Source organism: Squalius cephalus (assembly GCF_949319135.1).
Source record: "Squalius cephalus genome assembly, chromosome: 20".
Classification (NCBI taxonomy): Eukaryota; Metazoa; Chordata; class Actinopteri; order Cypriniformes; family Leuciscidae; genus Squalius; species Squalius cephalus.
Genome location: NC_137141.1, coordinates 32,552,150 through 32,579,089, shown reverse-complemented (window position 1 = coordinate 32,579,089; position 26,940 = coordinate 32,552,150). Strand labels below are relative to the sequence as shown.

At 38.2% G+C, this 26,940-nt stretch overlaps 1 protein-coding gene and 1 long non-coding RNA gene across 2 annotated transcripts; one reads left to right on the top strand and one right to left on the bottom strand.

Moving 5' to 3' along the window:
* Positions 1-447: 447 nt before the first annotated feature.
* Positions 448-17,518, bottom strand: LOC307147687. The gene is made up of 4 exons (XR_013819346.1): positions 17,482-17,518; positions 15,835-15,990; positions 4,145-4,227; positions 448-1,306 (listed from the first exon to the last, which is right to left on the bottom strand). It is a non-coding gene; the product is annotated as an uncharacterized lncRNA (long non-coding RNA).
* A 3,095-nt stretch (positions 17,519-20,613) lies between these two features.
* LOC307148538 (uncharacterized protein) lies at positions 20,614-24,988 on the top strand (the record flags this gene model as incomplete). Its single annotated transcript, XM_079854146.1, has 10 exons — positions 20,614-20,806; positions 20,970-21,063; positions 21,226-21,368; positions 21,795-21,851; positions 22,349-22,423; positions 22,551-22,619; positions 22,721-22,774; positions 23,688-23,756; positions 23,870-23,929; positions 24,867-24,988. The coding sequence occupies 10 exons, from the start codon at positions 20,614-20,616 to the stop codon at positions 24,986-24,988; spliced, it is 936 nt and encodes a 311-aa protein (XP_079710272.1).
* Positions 24,989-26,940: the final 1,952 nt, after the last annotated feature.

Genomic DNA, 26,940 nt, shown 5'->3' with positions numbered 1-26,940 from the left:
GAGCCGTCTTCCTTACCTCTATACGATGTCTATACGATGAATCTTAAATATTTTAAATTGCATGCTGCCACGCGGATCGAGCAGATCAGACGCAGCCGCGAGTGTCTGGCTTGCATTGTGCCACTCGCATCCAAAACACGGAATATATATATATTTAAATAATTATACATACATGGCTCATTGTTCGTCGTTGATCAGCATACAATTCGACAAGCATTAAAAACATTGTTGCATTTTCCCCTTACCAGTACATGTGAAAACAAAACTGAGTTTTACCGAAGAGATTTTGCGTTGGCTAATGCAGTTTCACCATTTTTTCATTTTGTCTTACTACATATATTTACGAAGGACACTTAGCTTTTTTTTTTTTTTCAGTACAGAAAAATATATTAGCATTACACACATGGATTTATTTAAATAATGCTTTCAATGATTTGTTAAGGGCAACTTTATCCTTACTGGATACAAATCTGAATGTATTTTGCAGAAAGCATAAATTAGACCCTTAGACTACCATGCCTGGCTGCTGCTTAGAACGTAAAGTGTAGCATAACAAGCTTGATAATTTGAGTAACAATTTAATTTATTCCATGATCCATGGCTTTGTGTCAGGTGGTTCTTTGACTATGCCATGCACGGAAATAGTTAAACACACACCAATCCATTTTCATATTTTGTTCCAAATAATGATGCTTACAAACTCCCAATGAGCAAGGCAAAGCTGGCAATGGTTAAGAAAACCCTTGTAGATATACGAGGAAGAAGCCTTAGGAGTAAACAATATGCAAATGTTAATTTGATTCATATTACCTCACATATTTAATATTTAATGACATTTACTTTCCAGAGAGTTGATTCAACTTTAAATATATTAAAAAAATTAAGGACACAATATACACAATGTAATGTAGTAACTGCTGAGAGCATAAAGGTGAATATAGTCACAAAGTCTGGCTTCTGCTGATGAGCTGGTGCTGATTGGAGGATCTTGGAGCGATATGACACAGAACTTACTCCTGCTGGACGAGTTCTGCCAGAACACCTACACGAAAGATCCCTTCCCTAGGAAGTGTTGCAGCTACCATAATACCGTTCTCAAAGATTATAATGAGCTTTAATAGAACAATCTAAAACATTTGCAATGAACAAGGAACAGATCGTGCATGGCAGACACTGGCTATGGACTGCATATTTATTATTTTATTGCATATTTATTATTTAATGAAACATTGATGGCCAGGTGGGTGTGGGAATGAAGGTGGACTAGAGGTAGATCTGTGCATCTGAGGATCAACTATCTCCTGAGCTGTTTGGTAGAGAAAAGAAAATGAAAAAGATGTTAGAGCATTCTATAAGGAAAGTTACTGTGGGTTAAAATACTTATTTCTCACAAACAACATTGGTAGAAACATGAACACAATACTGTCAACAACCTCCTTAATAGATACTAAACAGCTGTGGAATTGAAATCAGATTGAACATGATTCTCACAGTATTTAATTTAAAAATTAAAGGTGCTCTAAGCGATGTCACATTTTTTAGGCCAAAACATGTGTCACATACTAGGAGTGTGAACCGACACTGGTCTCACGGTTCGGTTCGATTACGATTATCATGTCATCGATTCAGTTCAATTCGATATCACAATGCATCGCGATGCACCGCATCCTCAATTTGAAATTTTTCTTCAAAAGTAATGTGTGCGCGCGTGTGTGTGCACGCCTGTTCAAACAGTGACATTCCAGTTTAAGTTTCAAGGGAGTAAAGCTTGTTTATGCCATTAAGAAAAGGAAAATCTGTCAAATACATTTTGTTTTAAAGAAATGTTCATTTAAAAGCAGCGCTCATTAATCAGTGTATTATGTTACCATTAAAGACGCGCGCATCAACCGTCGCTGAATCCGCTGTTGAAGGTGACGATCATCCATTTATAATCACGCATAACACCACAGAATAAGTGTAATTTGACCATCGGGTGCGGATACTTAAATCAGAGAAAGTTATTGGGGCGGGTCAGGGTGGATGATTTATTTTTGGCTACGGATTCGGGTGACGTTGGAGCTCATCCGCGCATCTCTAAAGCAGTCAGACTCTGCCAGGCGTTAACAGCTCGGGGTGAAAACGGCTAACGTGGTTTATCAAGTTAGTGGTATTGCCTCCTGCATATTCAATTTGTGTGTGACATGAGCGCACACAGCGCGTGTCTTCTGCAGGTCGTGCTTACCAGGTTGTTCATAAAAGCCGAAATGTGCCCAGATGTAGGCTTTAAAAGTAGTTGGAGCATTTTTAATTACTCGCACTCGCGTCTCACCTCCCTCTGCCATTGTATGCTACCGCGACAAAGCACGTACGCGACAAATGACGTCAGAAAAGCGTCAGTACATAATAATCGGTTATGGTTATGGTCTATTACTGAACCGATACCGAATTGTCCTCGTCTGCATCGCGATGCATCGTACAAACGATAAATTTTGACACCCCTATCACATACAGCGAACATCTCCTCACCATCCGCTAGCTGCCTGTCCCCTGAAAACTGTAAAGAAACGTAGCCTCTGTAGACAGCCCAGGCTCCACAAACGGCAACAAAAACAAACTGGGCTAACCCGCACCACGAAACCCAACAAAATGTTCCAGCCAATAACCAACAAGAAGGATTTGGGGGGTTAGTGTGCGGATGAGGAGGAGGGAGGGTCGAGCTAGCCTCCGTTTTGTTTGACAAAACTTTCAGCGTCAACAAGAAGTGACGTCACCCAACATCACTTTGAGCACCTTAAAAAAAAAAAAAAAAAAAACACTTTGTTTTGCTCATTTACCAGTATTGCTGAGATCAAATGTTAACTGGTAGGAGCAGCACCGTGTCCTAACCAGACACCATAAGATTCTAGCGACAAAAATTTGTCACAGTGGTAAAAATCACAGCCAATCAGAAGAGCGCGCGCTCAGCAAGCTCCAAGCACTCAACGAAATGGATAAATACACAAATCCATGAATATTACACCTTTTTAACATTATTAAAAATACATAGAGTTACTGAAACAATTGTCTGTTAACAAACAGTTTGAACGTTCTTGTTCACTTTTTTTGTTCACAGGTGAGTTGCTTTCAGTACAGCTATAAAAGACAAACAAAATGATTTTCAAACTTGCATACTCTTTTAAGGAATAATTGACGACAGGCCATTGAATTATTAGAAAAATAATTCAGATTATGTATTTCAAGACGTTTTTAAAGTTTTTGTCATTAAAACGCTCTTGTACGTAGGACTAATTTCTTACGCATCTAATCCAATGCCTCCGTTGCTAATTCCAGAACGTCATTTTAGAGTTAGTAGCGGAGGTTTGAGCCACTGATAGCAGACTAATGCTGGGGACACATGACTAGCTGACACATTCTCTGACTGTTTTCATCGACTGCAGCAGATTTTAAACACAGACTTTGAACACAGACTGAACACGCTGAACACGCGTTTGGGCATGATCAGTCATACGTATCAAATTACATTCATAACCGGCCTTAAAGTGTGTCCCCAGTTATTAATGCAGTTATTAGAGAGAGAGAGATGTTGCAATAATGAGACAGAAAAGCATGTGCGTCAATATTATTATTTATTTATTAATTCAATTCCTTTTAATTAATTCGAATTCATTCTTCTTTTTCTATTATTGACAGATGACAGACTAGCCAAATAAATGAAACACAAAGCCCTTTTAACAAGTAGGCCTATCAATAATTATTTATTTGTTATATTATCTGCAATAATAATCCGTGCTGCAGGATTATCCATTTATTTTGCCTATATTCAGATTAATTTTCTATTGATTATAGATAGGAATATACTAGACATTGAAAGACATTGAAAATTAGACAGCTAGACATTGAAAATTCCAGATCAAGCGCATGGGGCTAAATGTTTTTTCTTGTTATGAATTGTATCCTATTTTCTGTTATTACCGTTAACTACGCGAAGTGATATCTTTGGTGATATGGAACTGTAATGTGGTCAAGACCTGCCTGGAACTACTTTAGCTGTGCGTTTCCCTGAAAATAATGCACACCTTAGAACGTTCGTCAACCAATCAGATTCAAGCATTCAACGGCCCTGTAGTATAACATTAAATAATGCACATATACATTACTATACCTGAAATCATCATACTTTCTGTTCCAGCGGTGACGTCGCAGAAATAGTCTGGTTAGGACACGGTGTTGCACATATTCACTCGTCTGAAAGAAGTAAATGAGCATAGCCATTGTATTACATGTAACAATTGTGGTAATTACACCAGGGTTTCCCATACATTCATTAATTTGTGGCGGCCCGCCACATATCAACGCTGACCGCCACGGATTGATTCAGATTTTTTAACTATTTAATATGGGTGAAATTTTATTTTATTCGCGCTGCTTGCTCCCCCTCTCCCTCACAAACTGACAATGGAGGCACGACTAGCCCCTCCTTCTCTTACCGCACGATCTGAATCAAAACATGAGCATGTAGAGGGCGGATTGTTGCCGGTGCTTAATGCTTATTCCCCAGCGAAGATTCCAGAATCAATCCGGAGTTGAATGGTTAGTATAATGAACACTGTTGCTCAACATAACTCTGAGGGTGTACTCACACTAGCCAGTTTGAACCGTGCCCGAGTGCGTTTGACCACCAAAGCGCGGTTCGTTTGACTAGTGTGAGTGCTCCGAACCGTGCCCGGGCGCGGCTCGATTAGCCGGCCCTGGCCCGGTTGGAAGAGGTGGGCCAGAGCACGGTTCAGTTGGACTCGGGCGCGGTTCGCATGCAGTGTGAGCGCTAACCGTGCTGGAGCACGGAACAGGACGCGTGACGCAAACCTCCTCATACGAGCAGCACGATTACGTGAAAATTTTCGTGCCACAAAGGCGATAGATATGTTTAACAACAGGCTGTGAGAGGGCTGTGGACCAAACGACTCAAAATTATCCACAAAGTAAACAGAGCGATGGACTCAGAGCGATGCGCCGCTCTTCCTGTTTATCCCGAAACCGTCACACCATAATGACGTAAGCGTGCTCCGGCACGAATGCTGAAACCCTATGTGAGTGCAGGCCAGTGGGGGAGTGGGGAGGGGGGACAATCGTACTCGGGCCCGGTTCATGGCAACCGTACCTAGTGTGAGTACACCCTGAGAAGTTGTCTAGATGTTAAGCGCGGTCGCGTTTCATTACAGATTCGCGCAAAACTTTTGCGATTTTTTTTTCTAAATATCCGTTACAACTATTGCGAAATGACGGCGTTTCCATTAACCGATGTTATATGCGACTAAAACGTAATTTGTTCCTCTCGCGATCAGTCATTCCAAAAATCATTGCAACGGACGTTGGTAGGTTCATATCACAGCCACCAGACTTGACATTATATTATTATTATCTCCAGGTTCAGGTTGGTGTGTGTTGGTTTTTGTCCACCTCAATCTCCAGGTGTGCGTGCGTGCGTGTGTGTGTGTGTGTCTGAGTCTGTGTGTGTCCACCTCCAGGTCCAGTTTGGTGTGTGTGTGTGAGCCTGTGTGTGTCTGAGTATGTGTTGGGGTCTGAATGTGTGTGAGTGTGAGTGTGTGTCTGTGTTTAAATCTTTGTGTGTGTGTGAGTCTTTTTGAATGTGTGTGTGTGTGAGCCTGTGTTTGAGTGTGTGAGCCTGTGTTTGAGTGTGTCAGTAAGTTTGTGAGTTGTGTGTGTGTGTGTGTGTGTGTGTGTGTGTGTGTGTGTGTGTGTGTCCAGTTCCAGGTTTGTGTGTGAGCAAAATTTGCAACAAAAAGTCTGTGGAGCAGTCGTAGCATAGAAAGTGTAGCAATGGCAAAGTCTTTAAGTTATCTGACACTAACTGTTGGCAATGGGAATGTGTACTTGTCAATAAAAATATATGATATATATATAAAGTTTATATATATGATGTATATATAAACACATATATATATATATATATATATATATATATATATGTATATATATGATATATTTAACTTAATCACCCCCAACCCCCCCCCCCCCCCCCCCCCGGTCCCCAAACACCACACCACCGCAAATAGAATCTAATTCTGTGGGAAACACTGTACATGTATACCCCGTTTACAGTTACGGCTCATAAATACATGTAGAATATTAAACCTACATTTCATAAATATTTTAGCAAAACTTATGTTTTAGTCAGAATTATTGCACTCCCATCAACACACAACCATCAAATGCAAGTTATACACTGGAGAAACGAGTCAAGTCCACACGCATCTGTCAAAGTATCTGACAGGGCTAACCACGATAAACTACATGCTTGGTTATTAGAAGCACTTTCTCTGCTCCTGTCAGTTTTGTGATTATGCCTGACTCAAATAATCCTAGCTTCTCCAGTCATAAAAGCTGCTGCTAGTTCAAATTTGACAGATGCTTCACCCAACGGTTCTATGTGTCACTAGTACACAACACCCCTAGCAACCACTCTTAGCAACTTAAACATGTTTGATCTCATTGATATTGTTCATTGATATTGAAGCTAGAGTCAATTATTGTGAGGGATTGAGAAAGTGAGTGAGAATCCATTTGAATGTCCTGTAATTTTAACACTAAAGGGGTTTTCCAATGCCCTAGTCTTTACCGACTGACTCACTCATAAAAGATAGATTTTTGCTGAAATAATGTATGTAACTTCTGTTGCTGTTTGTGGTCAGGGACTACTTTTTTTTTAGACTAGAGTTCAGTGGTGGACAGCAAATTCACATTTAAATGCAAGTAGACTTATGCCGGTATTCGGTAATGCGATAAATCGCGGTAATGAATATGCACGATATTGTTATCGCGTGCACTTTAAAATACCATGAAAAATAATAGATCAGAATTTATATTTATACAACGGGCATTAGCTTATTTTCCATCAACCACTTAAACAAACACCGCGTATATGCTGCGCGAAACATGTGCGCACTCTGATGTAAACAATCCCCACATGTATTAGCTCTGTGTGCATGCGCGCCATGAGCACTCAGTCTAATGTAAACAATCCTCACATGGAGAAGAAGCATGGCGAAAGGAGGAACGCTGCCGTCGATTTATCCCCCTTCTAAAAGCAGGGGTGTCAACACTATGCATTCAGTGTGAGACTCGCAATTGACACTTTTTACATGCTCTCGTGCCTCACATCCATTTTCTCACGCAGAGAAAAATCACGGAGCAAAGTGTACACGGAGACAGACAGACTAGGTTACTTTCACAGGTTCTGTACATTTTATTGCGAAATTCAGACAGCAAATACCGTTTTGGCGCTTGTAAATGTGACGTGACCGATCGCTGTAGCGCCTCAGTTCAAGTAAACCGATCATCTGTTACTTTTTATTTAAAGATGCAGTACAACTTACCGAAAGGTATTTATTAGGGGTGTAACGATTCGTTTTAACAACGATTCGATTCGATTCGCGATTCATGGTTGTTGATACGATTCAAGGACGATATTGGTTCATTTAGAACGATACGATCCGAAACGATTCATTGACTTGAAATCGATTCAGTGACTTTTTAGCCAAAAATTCTTGTAAGGTAATCAGGTATCAATTAATTATGGATATAAACAAACAAGTAAAACACAAATTAATGTCAAATGCATTCACATTTTATTTTAATAGGTAGGACTGAACAACTATGACAAAAATGATAATTGTTGATTATTCCCTTGAAATTGTAATTGTGATTATTAATTACGATTATCACAACATTGAATGATGTTTTGAATAGTTTGGCCATGGGACCCACATTTCCCCATGGTCATCAAGCCGCGACCCACCTTTTTAGGAATTATATAGGCCTATTATAATACATTTGTTTACACAAAAATTGTTGACACACAAGTTCTGTCCCCCTTTACTTATTAAAAAAAATAAAATAAGAATATCACAAATACTGATTGACAGTAGGCACTGCGAGGTTAAGCTATTACATAGCAGTCCCAAACTAGTTTGTGTTAATACAATCTTGGTATGAGCCACCAGTCATATAAAAATATACAAAATAACCAGTAAGTGGCATTTTGTTACGGAAACAAACAACAATTAGGCTACCATGGTGATACACAATACTTAGAAGAACTGGTAAAGAAACATGGAAACTGCTCCTGATAAATAGCAACACACATGACGTACCAATAACGTAATTTATTGGTATTTTACTTTTATTTATGAACTTACTAATTTAGTAGTGGGTGCCCACGATGAGGAGGAGCCAGGGGCAGCAGCATCAGGAGCACGAAGGCAGAGGCGAGACAGAGGGCAACTAGAGAGGGAGGCAGAGGCGAGGAGAGCACAGGAGAGTAGGGAGAGGATGGACAGGCTGTTTACTCTTCTTAAGAAAACGATTGAAAATATATACATTTTTTCTACATATTCTTGTTTAAATTTTTTTTAGGGCGCATCGGAAGTAGGGCTGTCACTTTACGTTCGAAAATCGATTGCACAATCGATCGGACCAACCAACACAAGTTTCGAATAGGGAATTGATTTTAACGGTCTTCTCTCTGAGCGCGTCCAGCTCGTCACTAGGCATGGGATGATAACCGGTTTCAAGGTTTATCGCGGTTTGAAAAAGTCACGGTTTCAAAACCGCAAACAAAAAAAGTTATACCGTTCCTACGATATGTGCATTTTTTGTGTCGTCAAAGTGAAAGCGCAGGACTCCCTACTAGATTGTGTGTGTGCGTACCTGCAGCGAAAACAATGCAGCCCCTCCCCCACCGGTTACTGCTGGCAGGCGCGTGTATGTGATTGTGCACGTGATCCGCAGTCAGAGACTCAGCAGTAATTTAAGTTCAGGATGGCCGAAGGAGGTGAACCCCCACAACTTTTCCCCCCATCAAAAAAGACCAAGTCAGCGGTGTGGGATTTTTTTTGGGTACCGGAAAAATTCTGACGGCCACGGCTTGGAAGAGGAAGGTCAAGCGACATGCAAATCATGTTTAAAAAGAGTCGCTGCTAAAGGAGGCAATACATCAAATATGATTTCTCATCTACGGGAGCACCATCCAGCACTATTCGCTAAATTCAAGGTGAGTTGTTAACTTAAAGCTGTCTTGAAATGAACTTTTGCAAACATCTAAGTTACCGAGTCAGATAACACGGCTAGGGTTGGGTATCGGTTGGGTTTTATCCGATACCAGTACCTACTCGGTATTTTTCAAACGGTTCCGGTGCTTAAACGGTTCTTGAAACGGTACTTAAGAAAACGAAACCGCACACACTTTATCAAAAAAATAATACCTCTGTGTGTGTGTGTGTGTGTGTGTGTGTGTGTGTGTGTGTGTGTGTGAGATTTTCTGAAAAAGATTTTCTGATTTCTGATTAAATGAAAAAATGTGCCGTTTAAAAGGCTACTGATGTAGGCGAAAACACTTGAGTTAAGATCAAAATTTTGTCTTCTCATATTATGACTTTTACAAAACAGAGAAATATCTGACACTGAGCATAAATGTTTAACACACACAGTATAGCCTCATATAAATATACTTGATACTGATATACTTCATACTTAATATGCAAGATTTGCAGTTGGCAGCTGAACTTGAACTTTAGTCAAGCGTGTCAGAGGTTCACTTCATTCACGCACATATGAAACCCTTGCATACACATAAGTAGTCACACATACATGTATACTGCTGAATGCTAAAACTAATACATATGAAATGCACAACGTCACATCTAAAGTCGCTCACGCACACACAAGCAAACTCTACACACACGAGACACGCGGAACTCTCCGCGCACATACTCATCTGAGACGCGAGCGCACACACACACACACACACACACACACACACATCTGAGACACGAGCACACACACACACACAAACTCTCCACACACGTAGCCTACTCATGTGAGACACGAGCACCCACACACACAAACTCGCGCACACACTCATATGAGACGCGAGCACGCACACACAAACTCTCCGCGCACATAATCATAGACGGCGCCTCATAAATAGATAGATCTCCGCAACGTATTGAAGCGCGCGTCCGAATGAAGACAGTGCAGTGTGCGCGAGCCACAAGAGAAAACACTGTATCCGCGCCACTGATCGCAGCGGCAACGAGCACTTTGATCACTTGATTTAAAAAACACATTTCAGCGTTAGATCCTCTCTTATTTAACAAACGAACTAAATGCTCTGCTGGTTTACTGGAGATGTTTTATTATTGGATCATTCGTGCCGCGAGATGTTTTATAGGGGGCGGTAAAAAACGTCAGGCACCGAAAGTTTCGTTCTTATTCGGTCTGGTTACTACCGTTTACGTCGGAACCGGTTCTCTATTGGAACCGGGTTTCGGTACCCAACCCTAAACACGGCTAATTAATAAACATTAGCTAACATCAAATAATTTCCTCTTGCACGTTACTTTACAGAGTGGGGAATAGCAGACTATATGTACTAACGTTACGTTTCTGTGATTGAACATTAGTACAACAATTAAGTTAAGGATAAAATCACATCTTTGCTTTTAAGCCTTCTGCCACGTTAACATCTTTTCAAAATCACGCCATTAAAAAAAAAACAAAAAAAACTCCTCGCTTGCTCTCATGTGTCTTTGAGTGTTCGTGAACTGATGAGACTGTGTGTGTGTGCATGTGTGCAGTACACTCGCACTCTGCGTTAATATGCATCAACACTGAAATTAAAATTTATTTTAGAGCATTATTTTGATATTTTTAGCAGTACTATTTGTTTTTACACACACAAATTAAATAATGTAATTAGTTGTTTTTGTTAAATCTTGTAAATGACCACATTGAAAATATTTTTTAAAAGTATACTGATTAAAAGATGAAGTGAAAAAATGACTAGTTACAGATTTAGCTTAAATTTTAACATGTCAGTCTTTGTTTTTCTTCTTTGTAGAGCAGCTGTGGCTTCAGCAGCAAAGGACCATCCTCCTCAAAAGCTGCAGGTTAGCCAACAATCCAAGAAACTTTTGAGAAACAGCTTGCTTATGCACCCACATCCAAGGCTGCAAAGGACCTGAACAGTGCGGTGGCATACTTTATTGCAAAATACATGATGCCTTTTCAAACTGTGGAGAAACCTGTTTTTTTAAAACTAATGAAAACAGCAACACCTTTATACAAAGTGCCATCAAGAAAATTCTTTTCAAAGAATGAAATCCCCAAGATGTACATGTCCACAAAAATTGCTGAGCTGCTAAAATGACTACATTTATTTATTTATATATTTATTTATTTTTGGAACTGTGCCAAATGGTCATGTTTTTGTTTTGATTAGTGATTGCATTTTTTCCATTTAGAAGGAGGTTTTTGAAAATTTTATTTATGTTTATTTATGTTGATTATTGTTGAGCTACAGGATTAGGCTCACACAAGTGACTGCAATTTAATTTAGTTAAGAAGATTAAATTATTTATTTTAATTATTTTGCCTGATGTTCAATGTTACAAAACGTTCTATATGTTTCCTAAAATAAAATATACTGTGTTCAGTTGGAAAAAAAAAAAAGTTGTTTTTTTTACCCAGACATTTAAATATAACATTGTAAAGTAGAGATGCACCGATTGATCGGCTGGTGACCGGAATTGGCCGATTTTCACGTGATCGGCCATGACTGGCGACCGGCCGGTCAGTCTGACATATGCCGATTTTATGCCGGTCAAATGCACTCGGGCGCCGCATGATTAACCTTTTGAGCGGTTCGGTCTCATATATGGGATTTTTATTTCTGTGCCCCTGAGAGTAACGTTACGGTGCCACATTTATAATGTTCAGTGACGTCGCAATACTGCCAGATTCAAACTGTGCTTTCGCGCGTTGGCTGGCGCTGAGCCAGAGTCGGACGCATTCAGCGCTGTCATATATCACAACTAAGCAGTGTTTTCAACCTCATAATGTTTATTTTAGGTTTCAGATATTTAAATACACAAGCACGAGTAAAACAATACATTTGGAGTTTGTAAAATACACACTGATGTCTGTGGAAGCAGCAATAACAATCTATTCAAATATAATTTGCCGACATGTGTTATTCATATCAGACAAACATAGTGGAAGTAACTATAAAGTTTACTCTATTCTTCTCAGTTCACCGGCCACTTTCTTGCATTCATTTCGGGAGAAACTGAATTCACGTGCTGTAAATCCGACTGACAGGACAACATTGCGGCGCCCATCTCATGTTATAGATCAAGATTATTGATTTTTAAACGACCAAACACACTCACTTACACGTAACTTATGTGAGAATCGGAATATCAGATAGGCTGATTGATGACATGGTAAGCATGTTTGTGAATATTTTGAATAAAAAAGGAAAAGCGAAATAAAAGCGACACATCTGTCATACAGTAGACTTCGGTGTATCGCGTGACGCGTCGCCATGGAAACATTAAAGGGAACGTTCGCCTTGAAAAAACTCACTCTGGGGGTGTCAGTTAGAATATTTTAAACTTGTGCGTGAAAGGGTTAAAGAAAGGATCGAAAATAAATATTTGTGTGTGCTGTAAAGTGGTTAGAAAAAAATTAAATCGGAATCGGCTAAAATCGGTATCGGCAGGTCAAACTCAATGAAAAATCGGAAATCGGCCTAGAAAATTGTAATCGGTGCATCTCTATTGTAAAGCAGTAATTACAATACCGTGATACCGTGATATTTTTATCCAAGGTTATCATACCGTCAGAATCTTATATCGGCCCATGCCTACTCGTCACGATCAGACAGTTCAGACAGTTTCATGCATAGAGATACAGATTCGGGCTACGGTCTACTATCACCTACGTAGGCTAAATTTGTTTGACATTTCTAATCGTAAACAGCCATGTTGAAGCCTGCAGTGATGTTTTTCATTGATGTTATGGCAGTCCACTCCAGTGTTTCCCACACATAGACTAATTCGTGGCGGTGCGCCACAGAATAAACACCGGCCGCCACATATTGCGTTTTGTTATAAAAAAAAATACGCCATTTAAAACATGCAGCGTATTCATTCAGCTGCATTTCCTTTCCCTGCTCTCCCTCCGTCTCTGTCACTCACGCGTCTCTCTCACAACACAAGCGATTTTTTGTCTCGCCAAGACCTTATTTGATTGGTGAGTGATGTAGTATGACTGAAAGAACGAGAAGAGAGAGAGGTGCGCGCGCTCCCACACCGTCTTCAAACTGTCTTGTTCTCTCTCACTCCCTCGCGCATATTAATCAAAATCAATTGAGAATTGACACGATGGTAAAAGATCGGAAGACCGAAGTTTCACATGAAGCATTCGGCTATTTTTTTTTCCTGAATTACTGCTGGGTGTTGTGCTAAAAAAAAAAAAAATTCCATTGTAGGGCTGGGCGATTTAAGTAAGGGATAATGTATAGAGAGGCGGTCGTTATAGCGAATAACAACCCCGACAGGCTGAACAGGACCCCGACGCGAAGCGGAGGGGTCTTGAATCAGCCTGAAGGGGTTGTTATTCGCTATAACGACCGCCTCTCTATACATTATCCCGCTTATTACATGGCTACCTACAAAATAAATAAATAATTTGCCACGAATTATTGATTTAAAAAGGAGTTTATTGATTTAAAAACGATTGTATTGCTTCCGCCAAAGAAAATAGTCCGTTCCGCGTCCATAGCAACGCGCTGTTTTTCATGGCAACGGTCTGTTATACTTCACAGCGGTCTGTTATCAAGAAATAACAGACCGCATTCTACATGGGAATTCAGCCCAGCCATGTAATAAATCGCGATATTGTTATGCGTATCTCATCAGTAAAGCCGGTTCCTTGATTAGTAGTAAATCACCATCACCTGCTTTCAGATGGAGCGGCATTTACTACAAAGAGCCGTAGTTAACTGACAAGCTGAGCCATATCGCATTAATATCGCGGACGTATCGCCAGCGATATTTAATGCGATATGGCTCAGCTTGTCAGTTAACTACGGCTCTTTGTACACAGCAAAACCTCCAGTGTTAAAACCTAGAGTGTTTAAGTTAATGAGATAACTAAGTGATTAATTTAGTGATGATTGAACATTATTGAAGACACCTGATGTTAACAAGTAGAATCGCTGAAGGAGAAAATTGCTAATTGTAAGTTACCATTATTGTGATGGGTAGTTGCTTTAGTTGGGCTCTGACCCTTTTATGTGTACTTTAGATTTTGTTTGGTGGTTGTATCTGAGTTAAAACTGCCAGTTGAACAAAGACTAAAAAGTGATCTGATGGTGTTGGTTATATTATGACAATCATCATTTGAACTTGATCACTGAACTCATTAAAATTCTTCTTTCTGACTTCGATTTATGTTGTTGCTTACAGCATAACTGTGAATCTGAATAAATGCCCAGAATTTTTGATATAATATAAAGGATTTCTTTAAAGTTGTTTAAAAAAAAAAAAATCATTATTTTAGGCACACACAGATGTCAAGATTCAGTCTATGCATCTCAACAATGGTGAGGAGCAAAATATTCAATGAGGAAAAGTAAATTACATAGAAGACAATTCAGATCATAATTTATTCATACCGCAATGCATGATGGGAGCCATTAATGAGTTGTGATTGGTGGCAGCCACTGCAACATGCTTTATTATTGTCACCATTGTTGAGATTCACAGGCTGATTATTGATGTCTGTGTTTTAAATGGATATGTCTGAATGTCTTTTTTATCAGAACAATGGTTAATAAATATTTTGAATTATAAGTAAAGTACTGATAATCATAGGCTGAAGAATCACTAAACTGCTGCTAACAAGTTAAACCAAACTATCTTAATATATGTTTTATTGGCAAAACATAACCAACACTATAAGATAACATTTTACTTTGTTCATTTAACTGTTATAAATCAATAACAGCAGACAAACAACAGTAAATATTAAAGTAAACATATAATGGTCTAGAGCCCAACTAAAGCAAACACCCATCACCTTAATGGTAACTTACAATTTGTGATTTTCTTCTTCAGCGATTCTGCTTGTTAACATCAGGTGTCTTCAATAATGCTCAATCATCATCACTAAATTAATCACTTAATTATCTCCTCAGCCCTAAATGCCGCTCCATCTGAAAGCAGGTGATGGCGATTTACTACTAATCAAGGAACCGGCTTTACTGACGAGATGCGCATGACAATATCGCGATTTAAATCGCCCAGCCCTATTCCATTGCCTTATCTTCCTTGAAAAGCGTTCCGTCCATTCAGCTGACATGAAAAACACTTTCAATAAACAAAACAAAACCTATCCAATGATTAAATGTTTTCTGTGTTGACAAATCTTGTGCGATTAAAGTTCTGTCTAACAGATTATTAACAGAGATTATTATTTTATTTTAATAAAATTTTATTTTAATAATTATTATTTTAAATGAACATTTCTTTAAAAAAAAAAAATTATTTGACAGATTTTCCTTTTCTTAAGGGCATAAACAAGCTTTACGCCCTTAAAAAGTGACCGTTACAGAATATAATCAGAGTTATTTTAATTTATTCTGGTTCTTCCAAGCTTTATAATGGTAGTCAATGGGGGGGCCAACTGAAACCAACAGAAGCACATCCATCCGTTATAAAAGTGCTCCACACGGCTCCAGGGGTTAATAAAGGCCTTCTGAAGTGAATCGATGGGATTTTGTAATAAAAATATCCATTTTTAATTCTTTATAAAGTAAAACTATCTTCTGACAGACTGCCTTGCATATTAAATTTGAAAGCGTAACTGACGAAGTGTATGACGTAGCAGAAGCGTTTTGAACTGCAAGAGGTGTTGTTGACTGTGAAAATCTGTAGATTAAATACATCATTACTGCAACAAAAAAAAAAAAAATTTAAAATAAAGTACCTGATAGTGGAGTTTGTGGGAGAAGAGACAAGATCTATAGCAAAATGATGGCCTCTCACAGCGGTTCCATACAAAGATCAGTCGCCGATGGAGGTGCCACAGCCAATCAGGACTGGAGTTCTGCAGTTCTGAGTCAGGTAAGCAGAATAAAATACACTGTAAATAAACAGTATTAAAACAAAAAGTAAAATCACTAGTACATGACCTTCCATGGCTGAATTCTTCCATAAATTAAATTATCATATTTTATATCATTAAATTATGTTTTTCAGGATTGGTTGTTGAATAAAATGTTATGCTAGTAACAATTAATAACTACTAGATATAACATAATAAATACAACTCCCGATTCGATACTATCACGATACTTGGGTGCAGATACGATATGCATTGTGATTTGAAATTTCATCCTCTGTTGGAACAAAAGTGGGTAACTTCTATCAACCTCATAAGCAAGGACAAAAATAAAACAATTTAATTTTCTACTAAGCAATACATTAAAATGTAGCCAAATTAATAAACACTAGTCATGAGCACATTGGATTTTTATTATGTAGCTCAGAATAAATAAATAAATAAATAAATAAATAAAATAAAATAAACTGAATGAATGTCACGTGACCTTAGGCTATATATATACGACGACCATTGTAATTTGCATCAGATGACCGTTATTATTTACTCAGCATACTGTACCCTCAACATTTTTATGAATTTTCTTGCATCAATAACCTGTAATTAGCAATTAACTGTATATATTTTGTATCTGTTCATTCGTTATACGTGTTTTCACTTCTGTTGTTTTATTCATTCATTATAAGCCGGCTTTAGTTTGTTTGTAGTTTGTCGTTAGTTCGTCGTCAGTTCGTCAAATTGTTGGTAAGTATGAATTAAGCAGCCTTTTGATATGTTGAAGTTTATTATAAAGAATTATTATACATTAATAGAACACACAGACACAATAAACCACGAATACAAACACTAAAAACAAATACCGGAAAAGATTAGGGTGCGTTTATTTACTTTCCTCACAAAACAGCTGTGAGTGACGACACATGGAGCGGGAAAAAAAAGCTGTTCTGATTGGTTTAGACCGGGGCGTCCAAACTCGGCCCTGGAAGGCCGCTGTCCCGTAGAGTTTAGCTCCAACTCGCCTCAACACAGCTAATAAAAGCTTGATTACCGGTTGTTAAGGTGTTTAATTGGGGTTGGAGCTGAATTCTTCAGGACAAAGGCTCAACAGGAGCAAAATTGGACGCCCCTGGTTAACGTTAGACGATGAGAAAAGTTAACGTACAAATGTGAAGCACTGTGCTACTTAACACTGGTTTCCGAAACCTTAACGTTAGTGGACGTTATCGAGTGTACAATCAGTCCAATTTTGCACACTCAACGGCTGTCCGAAATCGCTTATTCATTTTCCTTCACTCCTCCAAATTAACTGTGTTAAGTGAGCCGTACCATGCAGTGGAAAACCGCCATTAGCGGCCCAATGTAGGGACGATGTGTGCACGAGGGAGAGAGAGGCCCGATAACACAAGCGTGCATGAATTAAGTTAAACAAGCACTAAACATATATGATGGTCATTATGCAAGACACACTATTTCCTAACATGCATGTTAACATGTCGTGTTAAACACGATTACCTTCATGACGATGACACACATCAACGCTCTCCGTCGACTCGTCTCGAACTCCTCTCCACTCACCTGATCCGGAGCCCGGAGCGCGCGCGCGCACACACACACGAAAAAGTGACATCAGCATCGAACAGCCAATCGCATGCCCTGAAACAAGAGAATCGGAATTCACTTCTCGCGAGAGACTAATTCAATACTATCATCTGAAGATTCGATTGAAGAATATAAAATACATAAATGCATTTAGACAGCAAGAAGAAAATATCTTGCTATAACAAGAACATGTGTTTGTCTTATTTATACTCCACAATATAAACTAACTAAATACTCAATTTATTTAATAAAAAAAATTCAGTAAAACGTCAAATTGTATAACAAATTAAAATAACTTTTAATTTTAAAATGCTATTTATTCCTGGGAGGCAAAGCTGAATGTTCAGCATCATTACTCCAGTGTCACATGATTCTTCGGAAATCATTCTAATTTGATTAAATGCCCAAGTAACATTTTTTATTATCAAAGGATTATCACCATCATCCCTGGAATAAATAACATTTTTAGATATTTACATACAATTATTTTAAATTGTAAAAAATAACAATTTTGTTTATTTTTTTTTTTTTGCATAAGATACTTATTTCAAAAGCTATATACATGTCTTTCTTACCAGTCTTAAACTTTTGTGCCTGTGTAGACTTAATATGCAAAACCCTCTAAGGGCCGTCTGACAATTTCCTATGAAAAGAGCATTTTTATCAGACATTTCTTAGGTTCAGTAATTTCACTTTAATGGAAAGGTAAAGGTCCTGTTCATCTCCATTAAAAACATAGGAGCCTGCTAAAGAAACTCACATTCAGAAAATTTCAGACGGAGCTTAGAGGCTTTTGCATCTGAAGTCTTCATCCTTTGAGTGCAAGTGAGGATGTTTTGAAGTGTATGTACATCAGTTGTGTTAATGCAGTTTAGTTAGTCTAGTCTTGGTAGGCCAGTCAACAAACAACAAAAAAGGGTTTTTTTTCTGTTAAGGTCTTAAAACTATGGCTTGCAATGAACTATCCTATTGGACACTGAGAAGAAGAGCAAAGGACAAGGTGGATCAACAACTGCAGACAATACAAACTACAGCTTGGGGAGAGGAGTTGGGCTGCATGCACAGTGACAATACCTGTCAATGTCTAACTGAGGATGAAGACACATTTATGGACTGTGTCTCTCATATTGATGAGAATGAAGGTGTCAATATGGCAAGTGTTCTTGACGACAGTGAATCAGACACGGAGTCCGAATCTGATCCAACTTCCCTGGAAGACGATTTGGCAACTTGGGCAGCTGAACAAAAAAAAATCACACACGTTGCATTGAATTCATTATTAGATATACTGCGTCAGCATAGTTTAAATCTGCCAAAAGACTCAAGGACATTGCTGGGAACAATGCGTTTGAACCCTGAAATACAAGACAAGGCTGGTGGCCAATATTACCATTTCGGATTGCTGGAATCCATTACAGAGGTGCTACACCAGAACATCGACATTCTGAGCAGCATTGACACGCTGGAGCTTCAGGTCAACATTGATGGTTTGCCCCTCTTCAAGAGCTCAGCAACACAGTTCTGGCCCATTCTAGGAACACTGCAAAATATCAGACAAGAGGAACCAGTGACAATAGGCTTATTTTGTGGTACATGTAAACCTACCTCGCTAACTGAGTATCTTGAAGACTTCATCGCTGAAGTAAATGAATTGGCCAATGGATTTGAATTTGAAGGAGTGAGGTTAACTTTACAACTGTCATCAATGGTTTGCGATGCACCTGCTCGTGCATTCCTGAAAAATGTTAAAGGTCACACAGGCTATCATGGATGCGAAAAATGCACAGAGGATGGCGTGTACCTGGAAAACAGGATGACATTTCCAAGAAGTGACTTGCCTAGAAGAACAAATGAGAGCTTCAGAAACAAAACCGATTCTGATCATCACCGTGGTACCTCACCCCTTGAAGAAACGTCCCTGGATATGGTCTCTGGCTTCCCCCTCGACTACATGCACCTCGTGTGCCTCGGAGTCATGAGACGGCTTCTCCACTTGTGGCTGAAGATGGGTCCTCTCACTTGTAGGCTGTCGGGTTTTCAAATAAACACATTATCAGAAAGGTTGGTGAATGCGCGAAGATATGTGCCCATGGAGTTTGCACGGAAACCAAGGGCACTGAGGGAAATTGAAAGGTGGAAGGCAACAGAGTTCAGGCAGTTTTTACTGTATACCGGACCGGTCATGATGAAGGATCTCCTCAGCACAGAGGTGTACAAAAACTTCATGCTGCTTTTTGTGGGAATCTTCATCCTGTGCAACAACAGTTTCATTGATGATTACTGTGATTACGCAAATGAAATGCTAGTTCTTTTTGTCACTCACTTTGGGCAACTGTACGGTCCACAGTTCTTGTCGTATAATGCACACTCCCTCGTACATCTTGCAGATGATGCAAAAAAGCATGGCATTCTTGACAACTTCAGTGCTTTCAAGTATGAGAATCACCTAAACAAACTCAAAAGACTTCTGAGGAAACCAACATGCCCTCTGAGTCAAATAATAAAAAGATTCTCAGAGATGCAAAGAAGCTGCAAAACACCTCAGAAAACCAGGCCACATCTGCTCAAAAAACAGCATGAGAATGGTCCTCTCCCTGCATCCTTTCATGAGGCGACACAATATAAAGAGTTGAGGACAAGCCCTTACACTCTTAAACTAGACCAGGCAAACTGTCACATCTACATTGGCGGCAAAGCTTCTAAGCTCCAGAACATTATTTCATTCAAGGATGAAGTTTATGTTGCCTACAGTACCTTCAACAACCAGGACTCTTTCTTTGACTATCCTCTACCATCCTCTACACTCGGCATCCATTTAGTTGGCGACCTCTCAACAACCGTTGAGTTCTGCAAGTTTGAGGAAATAGAGAACAAAATTTTTCTTGTCCCATATCAACATCATTTCGTTGCAATTCCTCTTTTACATAAAAATTAATTCTTTATCAGTGCTTTTTGTAACATAGTTTATGCATTTGAATTACATAGTTGAAAATTTTATTGGAGTAATTAAATAATATGGGTTTCAGGCTTGAAAAAAAAAAAAAAATGTACCTAATAGTGGAGTTTGAGGGAGAAGGTACAACTGGACCAATTGCCAAGTCATGGTACGCAGACGGCTACTCCTGGTGGCCTCCATATAAAGACCTTGACAGGGTGTTGAAGAGCGTCAGAACCATGGAGGAACCACAGCCAGAGAAAGGGTGGACCCGTCACAGAACCAGAATCCTGCATGAGTCAGGTAAGAGTAAATTATACTGTGTAAATTAAACATGATCTTGCCCAGCATACCTGTATTTCATTGTTCAGAATCTTAATTTTTTTTTTCTACACTGTAAAATGTGATCTCACATAGCTCTAATAAACAACATGTAAAAGCTCCAAAACTGTATTTCATTTGTCAGCATCTTTTCAAAATGTGGCCAAAAACTGGAAGAAGGCCAGCTACACATCTGACATAAATTCAGAACCTGAAATTGCCAGAAAAAGGATTCCCAAGTAAGTAACAAAAGACAAAATAAATGGTTTAACACATGAAAATCCAATAATTAAGATATTTTTGATGAAATCTCTGAGCTTTCTGACCATTCAGCATATTTACGTAGCTTTGACTTTAAACAGTGAAGAGCATCCAATTGTACTTTTTCTTTGTTTTCCTAGAAAGAAAACATACTCTGATAACATCTCATCAGATGATGAGGCACCAGAACCACCACCCCTTAAAAAAAGAAAAATCGCAGACACAGAGAGTGTTCCTCCAGCACCGAAACCTCCAGCACTTCCAAAACGCACCAAAAAAAAAGGTAATGGAAAATAACTTAAAAAAAATAAATGTTAATGAAATGAATGCTATGAATAACAATACATTTTCCATGTCGACTCAACCAAAGGTCGAAAAAAATATATATATCTACGATTCTGCAGAGGCTGTAAAATTACTATTTTGACCAGAGATTTTGAGCCAAAACACAGGGGGGTTAGAAAGATAGCAGCATCGTTATTTTATTTTTACAGAGAGATTGGTAGTCTATAAGTAAAATCTGTTGACTTCAGCAATCTTTTGCTGCATGTGTCAATGATGACAGTTCCAAAAAAAATTCATACATGACATTCAATATTATACTATTTTTTATTTTCTGAAATTTGGTTGATTTGATGATTGATGAAATAAGTAAGATTAAAAGTGCATAACACCCAGATTACAATAAACGAAATTTCCTTATTATTAGGTCCTGTTGTGCAAACTCAGGTTTTCCAGAGCAAAGCTGTAAACCCTTTAAGCAACTGTAAGTTTTTCTTTTATTTTTTTTAATCTTTTTAAATTTTTTAACCAAACCTACAATGATTACTCAAAGCTACAACTATGTCAGTGGTTCTTAATCCTGTTCCTTGGAACCCTCCATTCTGCACATTTTGTTTGCATCTCTTATCACTTCAGACTATTCAACTGTGGACTTCACAGGATTCCAGTTCGAAGGGAGCATATATTTTACATTCAAAGGGCATAAAAGTGCACGAGACATGCACTTAAATTGTAGTTATTTATAGAGGTATATTACATCTTACTTCACACTTCTCTAATAAGTTTTGTCTGTGTGTGAAGACCCTGCAGAGGCGTTGTGAAAATCTGTGAATAAATGTTCCTAAGTGAAGTACACTTCAACAGATTTCTTGTTCAGGAACAGGATTAAGAACCGCTGAACTATGTAATTTTTGAAACATGCAGCTGAACAAATATAGCTATCAAAATTAACATTGCTAATGACCCCCCAACTGTCAACAGTATTTGTCAATCAGCAACAAAGGGAAACGGAAGAGCAACAGCAGACCTGGTGTGAGAGTCTCCCCAGCTTTCAAGGTAAATTATTAGTTGTATCTGGCTGTTGGGTATGCTCAAATGAAAATGCTTTTTTGAATTTTGTAAGTTATGGGGTAATGCCCTGTCACAATTACACATATTACAAGTGCAACTCCATCTTTTGCAGCTCCAGTGCGTGTGTCTGAGGCAGACCATTACGGAGATGGCTGGAGTGTTGATCCACCTAACACACAAGGTACAATAGCATAATCAGGGATGAGTAAATCAGAAAACACATTCACAGAATTTAAATGCAATATAAAACTGAATAACATCATATGTGTGTTCAATCCATAGAGCACACATTCTCTGTCCTGAGAACATCAGGGGACAACCAAGGAAGAACACGGAGTAAGATTACTGCACATAAATTCACTTAAGTAAATTTTACAATTTGACATCCCTCACTCAAATAGAGTCAGTCAACAGATCACAGTTCAAATTGCAATTGAAATGCACTTTACAGTAAAATAACTGCAAAATGATTTTTGGACAAATGTAGCCAGACTCAAGGCACTGGGATGACTCAAAATTACCCACCCTTGTTAAGATAGATTCTGAAATGAATGTGTCCCGCTGAGTGTGAAGCAGGCCTTAGTGTGTTAATTTGCAAATTTAACAAGTGAATCTTCCCTACTCCTCCTTCCTCAGCTCCAGTGGGCGTCTCTCAGGCAGAGCATCATGGAGCCGGTTGGGGTGTTGATCCACCTAACACACAAGGTAAAAGAGCATTTATTACAATAAGTAGGAGGAAACAAGACAGGCTTGTAAAAAACTGGTAGGGACTACACAAGCTTCCTCCTGGGTTAGTGGCATCACTAACCCTAAAAATTACATAAACCCTGACCCCGGGAACACATGTTGAGAATAGGAAGAGTTGTTGTAGTAGAGCACATTTGTGAGTCCGCTCAAGCTGTCGGATCCATCTTTTCACATGCAATACAGTACTAACACAAATGCAATAGCAAGTCACTCTGTAGGCATCTTAAAACAGTTCCCACACAACCGATTTATAGATTATCATGACAGAATATGCTAATTGAAGATAGTTAACTCCACATCAGCAACATAAATTCATCAACTGACCATTCAGAAAAGTCCTTTTGCTCTACATGTTGTCACTTCTTTTTGAATCTCTCCATCTTTGTCCAAATCCAGTGTTTTATTATTTTCTGATATTTCAGTTAACTACACATTTACTAATTTTAGTGTGTGTTAACTTGTGTTGGAAACAAGCAAATCTTACCTACTCCACCTTCCTCAGCTCCAGTGGGCGTCTCTCAGGCAGAGCATCATGGAGCCGGCTGGGGTGTTGATCCACCGAACACACAAGGTAAAAGAGCATTACTTACAATAGAAAAGGGAGAGAAAAAAAACAGAAATCTTATTCACAGCACTTCAACAAAATCTAAAACTGTATATTTTATGATCTTTTCCACTCCATAGAGCACACATTCTCTGTCCTGAGACCCTCAGGTGATTGTGACCACCAAGGAAGATCACAGAGTAAGATAAGAAATAATGAAAATAAATAAAAACAACAAATAACTGACAGTGTCCTTACCAGACACAGGCTGCGTTTACACTTGGCATTAACATGCTTTCACAGTGATCCAATCAAGCAGATTGGATCATTAGCCAATCAGGACATGGCACATTTACATTTGTTCACATTAAGTGGCCACTGTATCTGAATAACCGATTGGATTTCTAAAGTGTTGTCAATTTTTTGTTGGCCATATGAGTGTAAAATTAATTTGAAGGAATATTAGACTGGTTCAAACTAAGCTTCTGTACTGTATATGTTTGATTTATGTTGTGTTTAGGACAAAACTTTTAATGAAGAGCATTTTGTTTATGTAATTAGGCTCTCTAAGTATATAAAATTTTGGATTTAAATTTATCGTCCAATATATCGTTATCGGCTTTCAGATATAAAAGAATTAATGGTTATCGGTTTCGGACAAAATTTTCATATCAATGTATCCCTATTTTGGAGAGCAACTACTCCTAGTCACCCCCTGTCATTTCAAAGATTTGTACAATAGAGAGCATGTCAAGTAGAAACGCTTTATCCATTTTGTGATTTTGCACCCATTTTGGGAGGTGCGTGCGCAGTCAGTAGTGAGGAGCCAGGCAAAAGTATAAACATTATACTTGTTTCAAACGGATTTGACAGAATCAAGTGACGAGACCAATGCTGCAGGGGGTGCCAGGAATAGTCACACTCAAATTTGGAAATATTAGAGTCCTAACTGTACTCAAAAGAGCACTGATGTACTGACTGGTGATTGTTGGTAATGCCAGTGTAATAATTAACAAATTAACCATACTGTTCTTATAAGAAGTGAACAAAAATCTGTTTTATGCTTTTCGTTTTTATATTTTAGTGTGTTAACTTGTGTTGGTAACAAGTGAATCTTACCTACTCCACCTTCCTCAGCTCCAGTGGGCGTCTCTCAGGCAGAGCATCATGGAGCCGGCTGGGGTGTTGATCCACCTAACACACAAGGTAAAAGAGCATTCATTAGGCATGAGGAAATCAAACACATTCACAACATTTAAAGACAATATATATATATATATATATATATATATATATATATATATATATATATATATATATATATATATATATATATATATATATATATATATATATATATATATATATATATATATATAAATAAATATACACACATATAATTACATTATCTGTTCAATCAATAGTGCAAACCTTTTCTGTCCTGAGACCTTCAGGGAACCACCAAGGAAGAGAGGAGAGTATGTTTCCTACAAATTATACTATGTTATGCTGTTATGAAAATCATCATCAGCATTTAAGTTTTTACTTACCAAAATCCAGTCTTGAGTATTGTACCATGTAAGTCATTTATCGATTTAAATGATCTTCTGTATTGCAGCAAGGGCAATTCTGGAAACACTAGAAAAAATGGACATGAAGATCAACCACCTGACTTCACTTGTCCAGTCTCTAGTGGGAAACAGACGCATTCTACCGCAGATGCAGAATGATGAAGAGGATGACGTCTTTCCACTTGCATCTATTGAAGAGCTAGACCGGCTGGAACAAAGTTTAGTTGACAGAGGGTTTATGCAGAGAATGGTAAGAATCAACTGAATTTTCAACCTACAACTAATAATGAAATGTACTGTGCATATTTACACGCTTGTCAAAAGTCTGAGATTATCAAGATTGTAAAAAAAAAAGAATAATAATAATTAAAGAAGTTTCTTCTGCTCAGCAAGGCTGCAATTTATTTGATCAGAAATGCAGTGAAAACAGCAACAGTTAAATATGATTAAACCTTTCAATTTTAATATATTGTCAAATGTATTTTTTCTGATCAAAACTATATTTTCAGCATCATTACTCCAGTCTTCAGTGTTATATTATATTCTAATATTCTGTTTTTCTGATTGGTTAATAGCAATTATTATTGGTGCTCAATTATTGATAATGGTTATTATCAATGTTAAAATAGTTTTTGCTGCTTCATAATTTTGAAGAAACGGTTATCCTGTTTTTAGGATTATTTGATGAACAGAAAGTTCAAATGAAAGTTCAAATGAACATAATTTATTCGAAATGTGAATCTTCTGAAATGTAATAAATGTGTTTGTCATTTTTTAACATTGCTGATTAAAATGGTTACTTACCTAAACTTTTGAATGTTTCAAAAAACTGTTCATCACAGTTTCCACAAAACTATGAAGCAGCACAACTGTTTTCAATATTGATAATAATCAGAAAGGTTTATTGAGCAGCAAATCAGCATAATGATTTCTGAAGGATCAAGTGCTGCTGAAAATTCAGCTTTGCAAAGCAGAAACTTCAAAATAGAAAACAGTTCTTATAGTCAATGAACAGACTTTCAAAAAACATTACAAAATAAGAATTATTCCAAACTTTTGACGGATACTAAGAAAAGTACAGAAGAGGTACATCTATATGCTCAAATATTACTTAAAATTTACCTGTTGAAGGTGAGGAGATTATCCATCAGTGGCGGGCCAACAATGAAGAAGACCGTGTGGAGAATCTGCTTCAAGGTCTTCACCACGAACGTCGCCAGGGAACTGAACTGGTGCGGGAGAGGAGACAAGCGGGGAATCAAGTCATCAAACGTCGGCTCACTCTTAATAGGCAAGTTCAAATGTTGTACAGATATGCATTAGATTTGATGGCGGGAAGTTAGCCAGTCAGGTACGTTAAGTACTTGCTAACATGTTCATGTGAGGTAATAATCAAACATGTGGTAATACCAACAGCAACGTGCCGTTTTCAAAAATAGCTAGCAATTATAATAGCTTGTTAAGAAATTAAAAATGAGGTTTAAACGTTCAGTTAAATAAGTATTGACCAACCACAGAAACGTGCTCGAAACAACGTGCTCACTACCTAACAGGTGATTTCAGTTAGCATTACGTAATTTCAAAGTTATTACATAACCGATCACAAACGCAATTAGTATAAAAATATTTGATTTATAAGC